Source organism: Corylus avellana, chromosome 7 (assembly GCF_965113065.1).
Source record: "Corylus avellana chromosome 7, dhCorAvel1.hap1.2, whole genome shotgun sequence".
In the NCBI taxonomy this organism is placed as follows: Eukaryota; Viridiplantae; Streptophyta; class Magnoliopsida; order Fagales; family Betulaceae; genus Corylus; species Corylus avellana.
The window spans coordinates 24,967,117-24,986,923 of NC_142496.1; the positions used below are offsets into that span (position 1 = coordinate 24,967,117).

The 19,807-nt window shown below is 34.9% G+C and overlaps 1 protein-coding gene across 4 annotated transcripts; it reads right to left on the reverse strand.

The window, feature by feature from the left end:
• Window positions 1-339: 339 nt before the first annotated feature.
• On the reverse strand, window positions 340-16,398 carry ASHH1 (SET domain group 26). Of its 4 annotated transcripts, none has more exons than XM_059597428.2 (11): window positions 16,273-16,398; window positions 15,757-15,863; window positions 14,541-14,605; window positions 13,433-13,589; window positions 11,450-11,488; window positions 8,859-8,943; window positions 8,686-8,779; window positions 8,397-8,595; window positions 5,637-5,671; window positions 4,210-4,702; window positions 340-1,014 (listed from the first exon to the last, which is right to left on the reverse strand). In XM_059597428.2, exons 2-11 carry the CDS (start codon window positions 15,757-15,759, stop codon window positions 742-744), a joined length of 1,443 nt encoding a protein of 480 aa, XP_059453411.2. In that variant the 5' UTR covers window positions 15,760-15,863; window positions 16,273-16,398; the 3' UTR covers window positions 340-741. The 4 variants fall into 4 exon arrangements, with proteins under 4 accessions (XP_059453411.2, XP_059453410.2, XP_088374452.1 ...); XM_059597427.2 differs by having other exon boundaries at window positions 11,450-11,536; XM_059597429.2 differs by having other exon boundaries at window positions 808-1,025; window positions 11,450-11,536.
• Between the last annotated feature and the right edge of the window lie 3,409 nt (window positions 16,399-19,807).

Genomic DNA, 19,807 nt, shown 5'->3' on the forward strand with positions numbered 1-19,807 from the left:
AGTCAGACATGGTGTTAACTAATCTTTGACTTTGAATAATGTTCTATATTAAACCTCTTATCTCACTATTATGTTATCAATCTATCATTGGATCAGCCATGTTATATGACTACCATACAATTTGGATGGCATAGCGGTAAAATCAACCATTAATTTTTCTTTTTTCTTTCTACAAGTCTTTATTAATCTATTTTCATTACAACGTTATCTCAATTGTACGATAAATGTAATCAACCAAAAACCAGCACAAGAAGAAAGTGAAACCTAGAAGATGAGTTGAGGGTGATGGATCATGGACCCTTCATATGTCTGCTCTAATTGTAGCGGCAATCAAAGAGCAAAAGGGAAACCCAAGAAAAAGGCAACGATTGCTTTAAATAATTGACTGTTCCAATCAATCATGTGCTGCCAAATAGCAAGTAAATACATAGCTAGAGTCCATGGGAGGACCCACACGGCATTGTCTAGGTTCTTGAGTTCTGACCTGTTCAAACTACATTAAAAGGGAAAGGGGAGAAATTTGAAGCAATATGGAGGAAAACAATTACTTAAAATTTAGACCAGGGCAAAGGGGTAATTTACTTGCACTAAGCATTAGAGCTCTAAGCAGGCAGGGACCACACAAAGAACTCGGGCTTTTTCGTATTAATGATTAATGAAAGTTCAATAGTTTTCTTCTAATAACCACCCCATCATTTGGCAAGCCCTTGGGCAGTTTTCATGAAGCCTAATAGACAGACATTAATCTGTTGCTAAGTACCTGATTCCACTCTCGTTGTCTCCTTCAGACAGTTTTGCTTCGGGGTGTGGCCTTCGGGGAGTGCAGGCAACATTTTTGATGATTGAGTAATGAAGATCAAAGTCCGCCTTCAATTTTGAGCAGCAGGCTTCTATCCACTTCTCTGCTACACTGGTAGCTACACAGTCTTGGCTGTCCCTTTCATGTTCTTCGATGGCAGGTCGTATTTCATTGTATAAGGAATCAAGCACAGAGTTGGCATTGTTCTTAATTTCCTGCAAAAAAACTATCATTTTCAACATGAATTTTAATAACAGAAATAATAACTATGAAGATGAAACATTAGACATCATTCGTTCTATGATTGATATTTCATATAACAAACTGAGAACAAATTTTTTTGGTGCTGTTGGATACAGCATCCATCACTACAGTGAGAATATGCAATTTGATCATCTAAGTGATGCATAAAACAGAAAATATTTCTTGATAAGGGCATAAAACAGAGAATATTAAGATCATAAGACCTCATTATATTCCAGATAGGACATGTTATGAGAGTGGGGGTGAATTGCAATTGGTTGAAGCATCCATCATCCATCATGTAATGATAATGATGTTCTTTGTGGTCTTCTAAGTAATCTCTATATGAGGCCTGGATAAACAGATTTCACTCAGAAATGAAATCCCACAACGAGAATAAGTCATTTACTTTAATCTTAGAGAATAAAAGAATTGTTTTGACAATATGCTAAGCTTCAAGCATGCTAGTAAGAGCATATTGGAATGGTTTCCTGAATCTAATTTTCCATACTATCATACGTGTCGACGCCAAAAAGGAAGATCCTTAGATTTATAACCTTTTTAGAGATCATGTATTGTCATTTGAGCAAATTAATCCAGCTAAAAGTCTAGAAGTATAGCACATTTATCCCAAAAATGAAACACAAATCATGGTATACTTGGGTTAAATTTTGGCCAGAGTTAGAACGCTTTTTCCCTTGATGACAAATCATATTGAACGGCAGGCTACAATGTTACATATCATAAATAACTTTGGCTAAACTACTATTTTGGTCCTTCAACTTTCAGGTTAATTTCAATTTTGTCCCTGAACATTCAATTGTGTCAATTTATTCCCACTTTTTTTAAAAAAAAGTAATCAAGATATCAATGCTACCCTTTCTGAACTGAAGCACAGAAATTGCAGGAGTGGCTAATGGAAATTGTCAAAGTCATCAATTTCATTGGCATGCATGCAAGTTTTACTAAATATACAGCGTGACATGTTATACAACCAGCAAACAAAAAAATATGCCACATCAACCACTTACAGAAAATTTGGTTATTTTTATCTGACTTGTATATTTGTTTTAGCATTAAAAATAAAGTTAAAAACCAGCAAAAGATTGGAAGAAAAGATCCTCATTCATCCCATCCACTCCCCCCCCTTACAGAAATTTTGGTTATTTTTATCTGACTTATATATTTGTTTTAGCATTAAAAATAAAGATCCACCCACCCACCCATAACCACCACTACCACCACTACCACCATCACCACAACCTATAACCAAGTACTTCAATTCAACAATATTTTGAGGAACTTTCAGTTAGCCATTAGTGGAAAAAGTAAAATCTGAATAAGCAAACGCATCTTGATGAGAGAGAGAGAGAGAGAGAGAGAAATAGGGAGGAAGAAAAGGAGAGAGAAGAAAATATAATACAAAAGTAGATAAAGAGCAGATAATAGAGAAAATACAAATAAAATTAATCAAAAATAAACATATGGTACCCCCGCATTTTCAAAACTGCCCTTCAAAGTTCCATCAATTTTCCGATCAAAACCACAAATCCTCTAATCAATCATTTCCAGAAGGGGTTACAAAGAATCGCACTTCTGTTGAGAAAACTCCTATCTTTTGGCTTATCCTCTCCTCTCACATGCCCTCTTATCAGTCTCCACATATTCGCTCAACCCCCCTCCCCTTTTCCTGTCCCACAAACCCTCCTCAAAAGCTCCTCTACGCATAATACACCTCAGCCTCCACCAAAACAATGTCAACCTGGATGTTTGTGTTTTTGTTGTAGATCAGCTAAGTGGGGGAGGTGCTCATAGTGATTGGGGTGGTCGGTGGCAGATTTTTAAGTGGCTGGGTTGAAATTAATCAAAATTAGTGGTGATTGGTAGCAAATTTGTGGTGTGGGGACTGTTTTCATAGATTAATTTGAAGAAAATATTTAGAGCTAGAGTTCTGCCTAGGCTGAAACAGAGAAAAGAGGAAGAGTTGATTGGGGAAAATAGAGGAGAGGAGACAATAGCTCCTGTGTGTTGGGACACGTTATATAAGGGGGCCACGTGTCCCATTAGTCGCCCGGTCATGTGGCTGAGGTGCCACGTCAGACAAGCTGTGCGCCCTTCACTGGCACATAAGCAAAATTATGTGGCACAAGTTTTCATGTTGGCGAAACTGATAACTTGTAGAACTTATGTGAGCCACATCAACAATTTCCAGACTTCAGTTGATGGCAAGCATAACATTGACTAAAGGCAAGGACTGAATTGACATAATTGAATGTTCAGGGGCTGAATTGAAATCAATCACAAAGTTGATGTCGTGGGACCTCTCCAAGGCAAGGCCCTTCGGACCTACCTTTGCAGAGTAAACTCCGATCTCGTGCACCGCACCCTCAAAAGTTTCTCTACACAGAACTGGTTAAGTTGCTGGCTTTTCACCAGGGGGTGTGGCCCCAAAGAATTGTTTGTACCCACGAGGTGTTGAATCTTGGACCTTAAAGGGAGCAATACCTCAAGACCAAGGCCTTCACCACTTTGAAATCAATCACAAAGTTAAAGGACCAAAGTAGTTTAACCAATAATTTTACTTTCCTTTTTTCCACAACGATGCTACAAGTAGAAAGCATCTGTAGCTCTCCTAAGCATCTGTAGCTCTCCTAGAAGTCTTGTCATTGTAGGACTACTATGTTCAAAATTCTACAATTCAACTCAATTAATGACCCTCAATGAGTAAACTTAAACTGTAGCAAAGAACGTACAGCCACAACCAAGACCCATAGTTAGCTCAAAGTCATTTCAGCAAGCCTAATAAGAGGACAAGGACTCTCTATAACAAATGAAATGAATAGTATTTGAAATGAACAGTATCCAATTTATGGTCAGGATTTAAAGTTAGTGCATCTAACAGTGTACATAATTTCACATTATTTAAATTTTTTAAAAGACACATCAACATTGACTTCATATATACTGTTAGATATACTAACTTTAAATCATAACCATGAAATTGATACTATTTATTTCGTTTGAAATAGAGATGATCCTATTCCCTAATCAAAAAACTTATGAACCTTAATTATTCGACTTAAACTGTAGTAAAGAACCTAAAGCCAAAATGATCACCAGCTCAGATTGCATAAACCACTGCTAAAAACACAAAAAGCAGTTCATACCTCACATCTCAGGATTTCCTCTTGGGCTTGCTTTGTTACCAAAAGTAGGGCAATAAATTTTGCATTAACTTGATCCTGTGCAAGTTGTTTCAACCTTCCATTGGAATAGTGTTTTGATCTTTTCTTTGTCAAGGACCCTGGTCCAATGTGATAGTTCCGGCACGCACTATTACTTCGTATGCGAGATATCATTGCATTCTTTTGTGAAAAGGCCTGTTGAGTATCCTGTGAATACGGTTTCATCTCCACACTTGCTTCAGCTTTTACTTCACTGACAACTACAGCCTCCATGGGAACTGGATCAGGTGGCTGAACAACAAGAGCATTGGTTTCAAATTGGTGCTCAGATCCGACACCAACAGTCATTGTCATGGAGTATTTAATTTTTCCATCAGCATTATACTCAGAATTTGAGGAGTCAACACTTTTGAGGAGCTTAGAGGAAGGTTCGTCCTCTGCAGAATCGTAGAGCGGAATTTTCTCAACTGAATATCTGTTACCAAATAGGCATGTCAAGCTAAATATAGTAACACATAAAATGAGAACGGAAATTTGAATAACAAAGATTCATTGCACAAAATACAAATGTAACAAATATAGCAGCTATTCAATTCTTGAAGTTGGTCAGATAGATAGCCAAACCACGTATACTGCCCCCATCAAATCAACCTTTTTGAATTATACAGGAGCTGAGTTGAGCAAACCAACAAGTGCAAGACAATTGAATCACAGGCAATTGACACAGTTGGACAATCCTTGTGAACCTAGCTACAAGTTTTAGCTGAATTCTAGGGCTATGAATTCCCAATTTTCAACTAAGTTATCAAATGTTTGTTTCAACTCCAACCAACTCAGTCCTTGAACTAATGGGCTGTTCCCTTTTTCAACATTGTCTTCACCGGAGTTTTATGGTGGTGGTCGTTGTGGGTTTTGGTGCTACGAGTATGGGTAATAGAGGCGGGGTTGAGCTTGACAAAGATATTTTTTTCATCAATTTGAGATTTTTTTTACTATTTTTTTTTAATTAATATTATAAAAATAAGCATAAAAATGGAGGTGATATTTCATATGCCATGTCCGCATCAGTCAAGTTGAGAAAAAGATTGGAGGACTTGATAGCACCAAGTTTAACTTTGGAACCTAATTGAAACCAGGGTCAAATTTTAGGGACCAAAATAGTAGTCAAGCCAAAAAACAAAACAAGAAAATAAGTAAAGAAAGAAAGAAATCCAATGGAATAAATAAGCCAGACAGGTTGAGCGAGGTCCAATGAACTAAAATCCAAACTATAAAAAAGATTTGACTTGCTATACATTGAAAACTTAAAAAATAGTGATACATAGTGCATGATTCAATACACCCAGCACTTGAGAATGGAACAGGAAAAGCTGCATATAAACACATCAAGAATATCAATAATGCATTACCTGTCATCATCATCTTCCCACAAATAGGTATCCTCCTGTTGAAGAGGTTCCACACATGCATACAGAAATATATTAATTATAGGAACCACAGCCATAGAAGAAAACCAGTTCCCACCCAAAAAAAAAAAGAACAGAAAATAATAATTCATTGAGAAAACCATAACTGGACAATGCAAAAATAGTTCAAACATTGTAAGATCATTGCAAAATGTATCCTACAAGGCAAGCAACCTATATCGATCAGATTAAAGTTGCAACAAATAGATCGGCCAACATTGCACCGTGTAAGAAACTGGTAACTTCTACAAAAACAGGCCAAAATATATTTTGGTCCTTCGAAGTCTGGGTTTGCCATCAATTTGGTCCATGAAGTTTGAATTTGGTCAATTTGGATTTGGCCACTGAAGTGTGTATTTGTTGTCAATACAGTCCTTCCCTCCAAAACCATTAACCTTACTCCTGTTGCATGTCATGTGACATGCACATGAGTTGAAAACAGCATTGTTTTTGAAAAAGATATTGCGAGAAAGAAAAAAAAAAAAAGAAAAAAAAGAACGCTTTTTTTCTCAAATTTCTAATCACTTCACTTGTTAATATAATTTATACTAAAATTTTAAACTCACAAGTAAATTACTTGACATTTAACAGTAAATTTAACAGATTTGGATGGAAAGGCTATATTAATAATGAATACAAACTTAAATGACCAAATTTGAAATTTCAGACAGCAAACCCAAATTTGGAGGGACCAAAATGTATTTTAGCCAACATTTTACGTCTACAATGTGCAACTGTAGCATCTCTATAGAACTAATGGACTTGCAATATATGAATGTTTGAAAATATATATATCATTTCATTATTACCTCCAACATGAAGAACACCTATTTTGTGAAACTCTCAGAATAAAAACATTGCGACTCTAATAGAGAGCACCACTAATGTTTATGTCAATAACCACATCAGATTTTAGTAATTTGGGAGGCTGTCATTTGGCAACAGAAAACCATTTCTACATCCTGTCGCTGTAAGTGAACTTGGCACAATCTTACATACAAGTCAAGTAACTCATATCTTGACACTCTCGGCTTGAATGCCTTAAAATTGGATAAGCGGATGTCTAGAAAAGTTCACAGCTTTAAAGATGCTTGCTAGTCAGTTTGTCAAGCTCCGAAACACACCTAAGTTCAAGATTTCTTCACCAAGCGTGAAGAGCCATATTATCTAAGAAATATTACCAAGTATAAAGTAGTTATTTGTTTATTACCAATATATCCAGCTCCCCCTCTCACAGGTGACTCTGACAGTCTGACTCCTTGAATGGTCCTTCAGTTTCTTGTGTGAGCTCACCAATTCATAGGAAGCAGGCTACCCCCCAAAATAGGCTTGTTCATTTGTTGTTAGGATGGCCCTGTCAGGCACTCCCTTCTTGTAGTGGATAAACTTAGTCGGGAAAGGTTATAATCCCATCCCAAGAAGCTCCTTAAGAGAAAAGGGAGGCTCTTAAGTAAGATCCATCTATCATCAACTATACAATTTTTATCCTGATGAGTTTCTCACTTCTTGTGTATGTGTATAGAAGACAAACAAAAGAAATGAAGGACACCACAAGCATTAAATAACTGGCCAAAAGCCTGAAATCATTTAGCTTAACTGGAATGATCCAGTTTGAGTAGCTATCCAAAATGATAAGAGCTGTCTCAGCTTAAGTTTGCTCATTTCCATGGATCTGTAACTAAATGGCAGCTGAAACTAAGTATACAATAGAAACAATAGTAAGATAATGCCTATGACACTAAGATGCAAATGGGGGAGGCATTCTATACTGTTAACTACTTTGAAAGGCCAACACAATATGTAATGGGATGAATCTTGTAAAAAAAAAACCATTGTGCAATGAATGTCTTTGTTATACCTTATAAGGCACTTTATCATGGGGTTGAAGAAAACATTGTGCAATAAATGTCTTTGTAATAAAATTCACATGACACGGGCATGATATACTTTCTATCAACCTCAACATTTCCACATGGCACCCTTTCGGGTGATCCTCAATTGTCTTTCTTTCTCTTTTTTTTTTTTTTTTTTTTCCCCCTTCCTGGTAATGTCCTTAATTGTCTATTCGTTGCAACAAAATGGGCTCTACCAGTCTCCAACTATAGAGTCCAAATTGAACTGGATATTAGCTACTAGTAGGACATCACAAAATATAGGGCAGACAAACTACAAAGGATGTGCAGTAATGATTTCGGACAACTTGCAACAAAGCCGCTTTCTGAATGAAGAATACACCTAGTTGATGTATTACAAATTAAATTCAACAAATAACTAAATTATTAATAACTTAACAATAAAGCATTTAATGAGTAGGAAAGTCATCTTTCTTTACCTAGCCTTAATGCCAACAGGAAATAACAGCTCAAGCCCCAACTGTTAAAATTACTTTGCAACCCAGTGAGGGATCTTTAAAGTTACGAAGGAATACACTTAATGCATGCTGAAGCATTCAATAAGCACAAGCTATTACTTATCACTAGTATTATAAATACATGTTTGTAAAACCATATGAGAATAAGAGAATAACAGCATCACTCAAAGGTAAACTTTCACTTCATGGAATTACTGGCTCAATATGGGATTAGCATTGACATCTATCTCAACAGTTAGTCTAAGTTTCCTTTTTCTTTTTCCTTTTTCTGATTTAGATTCTCTGAGCAGAACAGAATCTTCAAAATTCAAATTAAATTGATCAAAATTTACCTGAAAACCACGAGATCTTGCCCCAAGAAATCCACAACAGCTTGCTGCACCACACAGGCAGCGAACCTTGGCACCACCATACCATTCAAAATTGTAGTCATATCCCAATTCTGTTCCTCTAGATATATCTTCCTTTGCAAATATTCCAACCCTTATTTCCCCCAATACGGTCCATTTCCTTGTCTCACAATTTGGTTGGCTGAAAAATGAAGAAAGGACTTGGTTAATGTCAAACTCAAGCACAACAAGCCAAATTTGTCTATTAGATATCTTGTCTCAATTGGCTAACCATGAATGGTTGATAAACCTAGCAAGGCTTCCCTTTTTAGTAGCATCAATAGATTCAGAAGCATTGAGAGAAATTATAAATGCATCTCTGAGACCTGCATCAATCAACACGATGGTGAAATGGGTTTTGAGATAAAAGTAACATAGACTTGTATAGGATAAACTTATGCTCACCCTGAATTTCATAAGCTTGGGATCTTCGCTTTGCATCTTTCCATGATATTACTTCGCCACAGTATTCAATAATAAACTGTCCCACCTGAATTGGATAAAACAAATAAAAATGTATAAAATCAGCAATTTATAAATCTCCTCCATTGATTCCATGGTGACAAGTAAATAATTTAAAAGTTAAGTGATAAATATGATTATAAAAGTGCTGAATATACATTTCTCACCAATGAGATATATTTGCATATTGTTAGTTATGATGGGAATAGGCAAATGAAAGAGAAAATAGGGGTGCATCTCACTATTACATTCATTCCATTCATTGCACATATATAGGAGTTTTGTACAATGTTCTAGATAATAGAAAGCTCACACAAAGCTCATAATAGGACACCTCACCATGTTTCTAGCACAAGGACTCATGCATATTATTCTCTAACACTCCCCCCTCAAGCAGAAGCATATATATAATGCTTCAGCTTGGAAGAAACAAACAAACTATAATACTCCCCATCAAGCTGGAACAGCTTGGAATAAACAAACAGAAAGACAAATTTTATTAAAAAGACATGAAAAATAATATGCACTCTAAACCAATCAAACAAGCTGAAATTCCCCCAAAAAAAAGGGCAACACCTATCGAAAATTAAACTAAAACTGCAACGCCAGTCGAAACCTCACCGGAAAACTTCAATACACAGTCGGATCTCACCTCAAAACACCAAGGCTGGTCGGATCTCGCTGGAAACCGATTGCCGATCGAAAACTCACCAGAAACACAAACGCCAGTCAAAAACTCACCGGAAAACAACTCATGAACATCAGAAAACAACCAAGAGTGTGCAAGAAAAAACTAGACCCAGCAAAACAGTGCCGCAAAACAACCAAGAGCTCGCTGGAGAACACCAGATCCTGCAAAACAGTGCCCGGAAACAACCCACTGAAAATTTGCCAAATACGTGCTGATAGACAAAACAAACTGTCAGCACTCCGACAGAGAGTAAGTTCACTGTCAACACGCGGAAACAAAGAGTGCACTTAGAACAGTCAACAGCCCCAGTGAAACAAGGCACCAAACACTGATCACCGAACACCAAAAAAGAAAAACACTGACACCGGCCCCACCGAGAGGACACCGAAATGGGCAAAACAAATGGAGAAGCCACCGAAAAGGGACTGGCTGGAACACTCAAGAGCACCTAAGGAGCTCTTTCGTTGTTGAGCTCTCGGATTGCTCTCTTATTATCATTCTTAATATGAACATTGTGTCAACGTAGACATGACAGTGGCTGGAAAAGGAGAAGGCCGAAATTTGCCAGAGAGTACCGGAAAATATAAAATCTGGTCAAAAAATGATGGAAACAGGCGAGAACTCGCCAGAAACTATCAGATCCTATTGGCGGCAGTGCAGGGTACTAGATAACGGGTTGACCTGGTTGCAACACAGGTTGGTACAGTCAGGTATGAGACTGGGTCAAGCTGGGTTGATGCAAGTGTCCTGGGCTCACTAACTTACTGTGCTAGGTGAAGGAAAGCTCAGCCCTTTTTTTGTTTACTTGGGATGGACTGAACCTCTGCTTTTTTAATGTTGGGTTTGGACTGGGATTGTTTTGATTAATGCAAGTGGACTAGGCCGGACCCGGCTCAAGAACAAAACTGGAATAAGTTTATTCCGGATAAGGAAATTCTTGTCCTGGATGGGGATAAGATACGCCCGCAACCAAAAACGAGTTGTCTAGCGAATTTACCACCACATAACCCATTGGAGACTACCACTAAGCACCATAGACTCCTCTAGAATAGCCACCAAGCACCACAAAGAAAGCCGCTAACCATGAAAACCACTAAGAAACACCACAGAAAACCAAACTACACCAAAATCAATCTGACACCTCCAAAAAACAAACAAAATCGATCTTTTTGTCTTTTCCTTTTTTTTCACACCGGAGACTTTTTCAGGTCACCAAGACAGCTCTTTCAGAGTTTCATCAAGGCACTGCCAGGGTGGGATTCCACTGAGAGGAGGCTGACCAAAAATAAGCTCTAAAGGCTTAACAAAAACGAGGGGGAGAAAAAACTATAAACAAGGAAGACTAAACAAGAATTCTAAACCCTAGAATCTTGCTCTGATACCATGTTAGTTATGATGGGAATAGGCAAATGAAAGAGAAAATAGGGGTGAATCTCACAATTACATTCATTCCACATATATAGGAGTCTTTGTACAATGTTCTAGATAATAGACAGCTCATACTAGGACACCTCACCATGTTTCTAGAGTAGGGAATCATGCATATTAGTCTCCATTACATATAAAGAAGGTAGACATATATGTGCTAATTAAATGAATGTTAGAATAGCAGATGTTTGTTATGCGGGTTTAGGGCTTCTTTGGGCTTTAGGGTTCTTTTCTTGAGGGTCTTTTTTTTCCAGCGTTCTCTTGTATACTTTATGTGTACTATGGTTGCGTCACTTTGCGCTTTTGATATGCAACATTACTTATCATAAAAAATATATATATAGCAGATGCCAAGTAACTAATGAATGCTTATTACATGACTGCAAAAGTTCACATGAGGCTAGCAAACTATTACCTTTAGATCCTCATCAGCTAGAAGACCCCACCCTCGGCCCTGAGTTTGAAACAACTTTGTTTTAGCATATTCACATTTCTGAAATCTCTGTAAAGTAAACATATGAGACATCAAAAAGGATCAAATATCAGTTTCATCATATTTAATAGGAAACTCAAAGGTCCATCAAACTTTCTAATAGTTATTCTAAACAGAATACGCTCCTCAAGTTTGCAAGAAAAAAAAAAAACATTGTAACAATTGATATAGCACAACATGGCGGGACAAAAAAAATTACATGGATGCACATTTGTGTTTGTTTCTGCTGAACGGATGAATATACATATATGCTAATGTACCCTTGGTTGAATAACACTTCTTGGGACCCCCATGGATTGTTCAGGATTCAAGCCCTCAGAGGAACATGTAAATGGGGTGAATATGGGCTATTGTCTTCAGGATATCAATCACTGGTACATGGGTTTGAGCTTTGAGAGCAACCAATTTCTTTGAGTGCTTAGCCGGTGGGTTATGTAGTAGCTACTGTGCAGTTAAACAATAAGGGGAAGAGGGTTATGGAGGTCACTAGTGTTAGCTTTGTCACCACTGGTGCTCTATCTAAGGTCTCGCCGAAGGACGCCCAACTGCAACACCATGTACAATCCTCAAGCTCATATTTTGTTGGTGAGATTGTACATACAAAAGTTTTCAGGTCTGGGAAGGAGGTCGTGAGTTATGTCGATGGTTCTTGTTCAGGAAGTCCATCAGGTTTGGGCAGGACGTTAGTGCTTAGAGGTGGCCCAATCACTGATGGTAATCTATTGGGTTTGGGTGGCATAGAGAAAAAAAAAAAAAAAAAAAAAGTGACCACTCCATTGATGAGGTAATCTATAATCCTCCTCAGTCCTCTCACAGTGGTGGTCAGTCACCACCACCATGACAGGACATTAGTTGAATTAAAGGCTTTTTTCTTTAAGACACTTTATTATTGGGTTGTTGCCTTTGATTTTAACATTTTTAGCTTTCATATTTTTCTCGATCTTTTTTCTTCTTCAAGTTAGGTGTCTCTCTTGTACAAATCTTGTATGCTTGGGTTGCGCCTTTGCGCTTTTTAATGAACTTATCAAAAAATAAATAAACTAGTTTAAAAGTATAGATAACAATTCTTGGAAATAAATAAAATAAAATCAAGAGAGCTTAGAGCAACATGTTTTTTTATAAGTAATTGACTTTATTAAAAGTGCAAGGGCGTAACCCAAGTACACATGATGTACACGAGAAAAACTTATCCAAAAAAAGAAAAGAAAAAAGAGCAAGAAAATCATGAAAACTAGAAAAAAGAAAGTGATAATAAGCAGGCGCCCAGTGGTACGAGGCAATAAAGAAAAAAGCCTTTAATTCCACCACCGTCCCTTGCGGTCTTCAAAGCTACAAGCATTTCTTTCTCTCCAGATACACCACATTATGCAAGACAAAACCATCTTACACAAAGTTGCACTATGAAACTACCAAATTGGCCTGTCCAACAAGTAAAGCAATCTACCACCTGTCAAGGCAGGACCCAGCCTAGCCCAAAAAGACCAAAAATAGAATCGCAAAAGGCAACAACATGTAAAAATATGAATGAGAATTCATATTCACCAATATATATATATGAAATGGCAACTACAATAACATCTGGGCAATCAATTTATTTATTTATTTTTAAATAGTCAATCAAGATCCCTATCAAATTAATTCAACTCCATAACATAAGTAATAATATGACCAAATTAATAAGATAACAGTATAGTTGGAACAGTTGGTGGAACCTGCCTTGGGGTTTTGGGGGGTGTAAGTGTTTTTTGCTTGTTCTAGTTAGGTGTTTCCTTTTGTATACTCCCTGTGTACTTAGAGGTGCCTCATGCTTTTAATAAAATTTGTCAATTACTTATCAAATAAAGGAAAGTGGAATGCTCGCACACAAACACACACACACATGTGAACAAGAAAGCTCATAGTGACCTGATTCTTGCACAACACACCACAAGGGCAGTAACCAGGAGTGCATTCTGTGCTGGTATGTACATTCCAGCACCTCTCCCCACATGCACTATCAGGATCATTGGCATTATATTTGCATTCGCAGATAGCAATGTCCTCCTCCTTCTGCTTCTTGTGCCTAGAAACAAGCGAAAAATCAACTCAGCATTACAATAAGATTATTTTCAACTCAGCATAATAATAAATTATACAAACAACTCATTAGACTGCCATTGAATATTTAATAAATTATGAAACATGATGACTAACATTCACCAGTTTAGAACCCCCCCCCCCCCCCCCCCCCCTTCTATTTTGAAAAAGCTCTATGTAGTATGTACTGCCAATACACAGTTGCTTAATCATGCAGGTTGCTACTGAAAACACCATAATAACTTCTGAAACTCCTATTAATGGGTAAACATATGGTTTTTCTTACATTATTTGCACACTCACCCAGGTACAGGAAGGGACAAGGTCACAAGGAAGTGATGGTCACTGTTATAGAACTACTTGGCTACTAAATAAAGCAACTAAATTGCTCAAGACCAGAGAGTAAAATCCAACTCCATAACTTAGGACTAACCTTCATTTGCAGGTCAAATATTTAAAACAATACAATAGTGTAGTTCCATTTTCATACACATAAAGATAACTATGCTTTATATATTCAAATATTATACTAAAGTCATATATTATACTAAAGTCCTATATAATACAATAGGTCAAATATTATACTAAAGTCATACCTAGTAACTAAAACAAGTTTGAACTATTTTTGTATTATGCTTGCTTTTCTCAAAAGCTCAGAGGTATTAGAGAATTATATAAATATAACTTGTTGACCAATTCTTTACATACATGTTATCCTCACAAATGAAGCATCATACATATAAAGATAACTATGCTTCACTTATGAGGTGATAACATTTTTTTTTTTTTTGGTAAGTCTTATGAGGTGATAACATTTAAGTAAATAATTAGTCAAAAAGATATATTCAACAAAGAAAAACTTCAAGAGGATAAGAATGAAGAAAACAAAAACAAAGAAAAAAAAAAAAAAAAAAAAAAAAGATAAGAGAAATCTTACTTTCGATATGAGAAATCATTTTGATTGATATCTATGTATTCTGGTAGTTCTTCGGTATGTTGATCCTTCAAACAAATCATTTTCCATGTCATTTACACATAATTTCTCAAAGTACGAATAAAATTAGAAAAATAGCCACTCTACATGACATGGAGCTACAAACTAAAAGAAAAATAATAAATTGTAAAGTTTTCAGTTTCTGCGGGTATGAATAATATACAACTTGTCATTGAAGTTCAAAGTTAGCCACACACAATCAACAACCATCCTTAAATCCCCATTAACAAAAACATATCTACCTATAACCTAAATGAGCTTAAGTTCTCATCCCGCCTCTACCCTTCCCCACTACTCAACCCCCCTCTCTCTATGTAGGTACAAACACTAGTCAAAAGTCCACGTGATGCAAGAGCTTATCAGCCTATCAGCTAGAAATTATATGATGAGATAATTAAAGACAAATAAACTCACATAAATAAGAATTCTTTTAATATATATATATATATCTTTTTGCACACAAAATATAGAGTCCACAAAATTTTATTCAGCTTTTTGGTAGTTGGAATATCATTCTTTCAATCTAATATCATACATTTTTATCCAACTAGATCCAGAATTTGTTGAGCACATAGATATGTTTTATCTTAAATCACTTGGTATTGATAGCTTCTTCTCACCATTAGACGAGATTTCTGCTAATGTATTGTGACATAAAGAGCAATAACATTTAATTCTAAAAAACTTCATCAAATATTAAGTGGGTACTTTCAAACAAGGCAATTAATTTTATTTTTTATTTTTTAAATGTTGGAAAATACAGTTAATAATATAACATCATCGGATTAATACAAAAAAATTTGGAATTTGCACTACAAAGGAAAAAACATGCAACAAACATATAGACAAGAGCAACTCCCAACTATAAAAGGTCATGTTTCAATTGTGAGCCAATATCTCTAATTACGGTTTTCTTTTTTTTTTTCTTCCCCAGCACCATTTGCTCATGTACAAAGCCTGGCAAAAACCATACATTTGAATATTCTCTGAGGCATTTAATTCTGTTTAAGAGAACTCGGAAATTATACTACCAGACTTTGGGACTTCTTCAAACATGCTATTAAAGTGTCAAACATGATTCACAATAGTTTGTGATGGGCAACAGAAATTTCTCAGGGTTCTCCTTTCATATATGAAAACCCATAATATAGGACCATACCATTGAGATACCAAAATAAATCGTTAGACAAAATGCATCACATTGGTGGGTTAAGAAAATGCAGAACTACAAGCCCTTCCAAGCAGCGCGGATACCTTACTGATTATCTGCTACGTCAAAGCCAAGAAACACATAGTTACCACTCAAGTTCTTAATAAATTGGATTTCACATTATTGAAAAAGAAAATCAAGAAGATAAATATTCAAAAAATAAAGTCTCCAAACACATTCAATTCTCGTGATTATGCCAAATAATGAATTAAAAATGTAAATTAGGCAGCAACAAAAACAAAATTAAAATTAATGGATAATGTGGCAGTCATAGCCAGAGAAAAATCCAATTTATGCAGTTTAATATTTTTATAAAAGTAATCTCATAAAAGATAAATATTTATAGTCATAACCAGCTCAAAGACAGGAGAGAACAAGAAAGTGATCAACCACAGAAGAACGGTTAGAAAAACGAAATTTCGGTGATTTCAATATCATAACATATAATTGAAACGAGAAACGTACGTGCTCGTGAAGCGGAATTGGATAATCAGCTAGGGTTTATGGGAATCCCAGCACGCTTGTGCAGAGAGAGAGGGGGAGAGAGAGAAGGGAAGGAGGAGGCCAGAAGAAGAGAAAGGAAAAGTACTAGACGACACCGGAGAGAAATTTGAAGAACAACGACGTCGCTTTACTTATCAAAGAGAGGGTTTTTTTGTTTTATTTTTTATTTTTAAATCGAAGTATCATTGTAAGAAAAGAAAAAAAAAAAAAAAAATTACTGTAATCCTCCCAAAAAAATTACTTCATTATCAAATCATTCCTCGAGCTTTGATTTTTATCAATTAGGCCCCATTTGGTTTGTTGAATAAACTCTTGGATTGGACTAGCTAATACTAGGTATAGCTAGTCTTTTATTTGGTAACACTCTATTTCTTGAAATAGTCTATTCTCATGAGACTACTAATCTCATACACATAGGGTTAGCAGTGGCTTAGCTAATCATTTCTTGTGGAATTAAATTAATTGTATAAATTGCCACAAAAATCTCACTTGTGAGATTAAATTTCGTTATCTCTCTGATTTTTCTATATTTCTCTCTCTCTCTCTCTCTCTCTCTCATAAAAAGAGAAACAAAGATATATATATATATATATATATATATATATATATATATATATATGTATCTTCATTTATCTTTTCTCCGTCTCTATATTTCGTTCTCTATTTTTTTTTATCTCTCTTTTTATTTTCTTTCTTATTCTTTTGGTACAATTTTTCTGCAAGTGCAAACGATTTTTTTTCTCTCTCTATGCCGTCTCCCTTCTTTGAACCGTTTCTCAGTTTTTTTTTTTTTTTTAATTCTATTTTTTTGATTTATTTTGATTCTCTGTACCGTTTCTCTCTGATTTTCTTATCTCCATTTCTCTGTTTTTTTTATTTATGTACCCTTTTTTTATTTTGTTTCTCCGTCTCTCTTTTTTCTCAATTTTTTTTTTCTTTGACGGATAAACAGAGTTTGCAAGGTTTTTATAAAATATTTGATTTCTTTTGATTCTATGTACATTCTCCAACTATATTTTTTTGATTTCAAGATTGAGTTTGATTCTATTTTATCCAACTATAATTTTTTATATAAATAATTTTGTAGCATAATTGCAAAAAAAACAAAAAACAAAAAACAAAAGGCCACATACCTGAAATAATTAAAAACAAAAAAGAAAAAGAAATTATAGTAAAGTTGTTTATGTTTTTTAAATGAAAGTCCTTAATAATATAAATTATATTTGTATTATAAGGGTATTTTAGGAAATTTGATTACAATATGATTTTATTCACCAACATATTGTATTGCACCAAATGAAGGAATATGATTAGCTAGTCTATTCCAGTGTTACAACCAAACAAAATAATATGAATAGCTAATCTATTTCACACTATTCTATTCCCAGTAATAGCTAATCATGTTTCAATGGACTAGATATTTCGCAAACCAAACGAGGCCTTAGTTCTTACTTTTTTTTACGGTAAATAAATAGATTGTTTCGTCCATATTTTGTGTGACTTTTTTAATGGAAAAAAAAAAAGTATTGGGATAAATCTACAATAAATTCTTAAGTAAACGCGTCATTTGCAATCACTCCTTAAGTATTTAAAAATTGAATTTTTAGACTTTTTGCAGATTTTAAATGGGTCCTTTTATACCCTTTTTTTTTTTTTTTTTTGTGATAAATGATTCACGTCAATATTGTTTTCATATTTTTCTTATCTCATCTTACAAATTCAATAGATCAATCATCATATTTATTGGAACAGGATCCTCTCCAGTCTATTTTGAACTAGAGAATATCCAGTTTATGGCTATGATTTATTCATATAAATCCTAGAGCCACAAATGATACACATGTCCACTAACAAATAATAATAATAAAATATTATTTTCATATTAAAAAAAGTATATAATAAAAATAATAAAAAATAAGGGGTGGCCGGACCACACCCGTTGGGCCTAGGGGTGGCTTCGGCCACCCCCACCCCCAACTGGGCTGGTCTAGCCACCCCACCAACCACCCCTTATTATTTTATATTTTTGTAAGATGAAATAATATTTTATTATTATTTTTTATTAATAGACATGTGTCTCATTTGTGACTTTACGATTTCTAAGAATAAATTCTAGCTATAAATTGGATATTTTACAGTCCAAAATGAACTGAAGAGAACCCTATTTTTTCATATTTATTTACTCATGTAAATCCCGTATAAATTCAATAGTAGATTCATCCATTCACTATGAAAAATGATTAAAAATTTGTTAAAAATTTAATTAATTATATCATTTATCTTTTCTGCGACGTTGATTAAGTCATGTTAGCCACCATCCCCTAAGGCAGGGTAGTTGAATAAATTTGCATTTATATTTAAGGGAAATTTATGTAATAATTACACAAACTAATTAATCAGCAAGTCTTTTTCTGTATATATGTTTTTGTGGCAAGTGCTGGTTGTATTGTAAAATTATTTGTGGTTCATGGCAAACAACTTAATCAAGCTTCTTTTTTCGTTGATTGATGGCATCAAATATATAGATAGCATTGTAAAGCTTTTGAGTTCATTATTGGTCTAAAAATATCACCTCTTGAAGTATGTGAAGAAACATAACATAGATTTAACATTACCTCTTCATAACTCCCAAGACGGAAATTAATAAATTCATCTTTTCACTTATTATGTTGAAAGGTGGTGTTTTTTGGAACTATATTTTGTATCAAATGACGGCGCATAAGAAAGACAAACAAATACATTTTTATTATATAGTGTATTAATGTGTCTTCCTATATTAGCATATTAAGGACAAAAACATATGCTTTTAGTTAGAATACGTGTATGTCATTCAAATTAACTTTTACTTGAAGTTTCTTGTACACCATATCTACTCATTTTTGCAATGTTATCAGTCAGCTTACATAACAATTTAAATATGCACTAGTGTAAGGTTTAGATCTTTATAACACATGAAAGATTTTTATATATAGTATTGAGATTAACTACTTATATTATTAACCAACATAGGGATACATCTATTATTACTAGACATAGAAAATTAAGCACGTGACACCCTAACTAGTGTTAAATGGTCATCATTGCGCCTCTTATCTACCTTCATCAGTATGCCATCTTCCTCCCTAGGTTTTGTTTCATACTGGTGTATTACCTTTACCAATGATCTATGCATTTGCTATTTTTAAAAGAGTTATTTTCTATATCCATATTTCTTAAATTTGGGTATGAGCTTAAATACATTTTGATTTGATTGGGCGTCAAACTCATCATCTTGACGGGGGATTCTTCAACTGTTGTATATATATTTAATAAGATAGTCATGAGCTAAGTTTGATGGAGTTCTCTTGTTAGCACTTTCGATCAAGGGTCGCCATCAGTTTCACTACTGGCATTCCCGCTCAACCTTTTATTTTGAGATATCCTTTTAAGAGTAGTGATGTGTTAAACACCTGTCTAAATTTAGCTTATCTGTTGATTTGAATTTTTTCTGATTTTT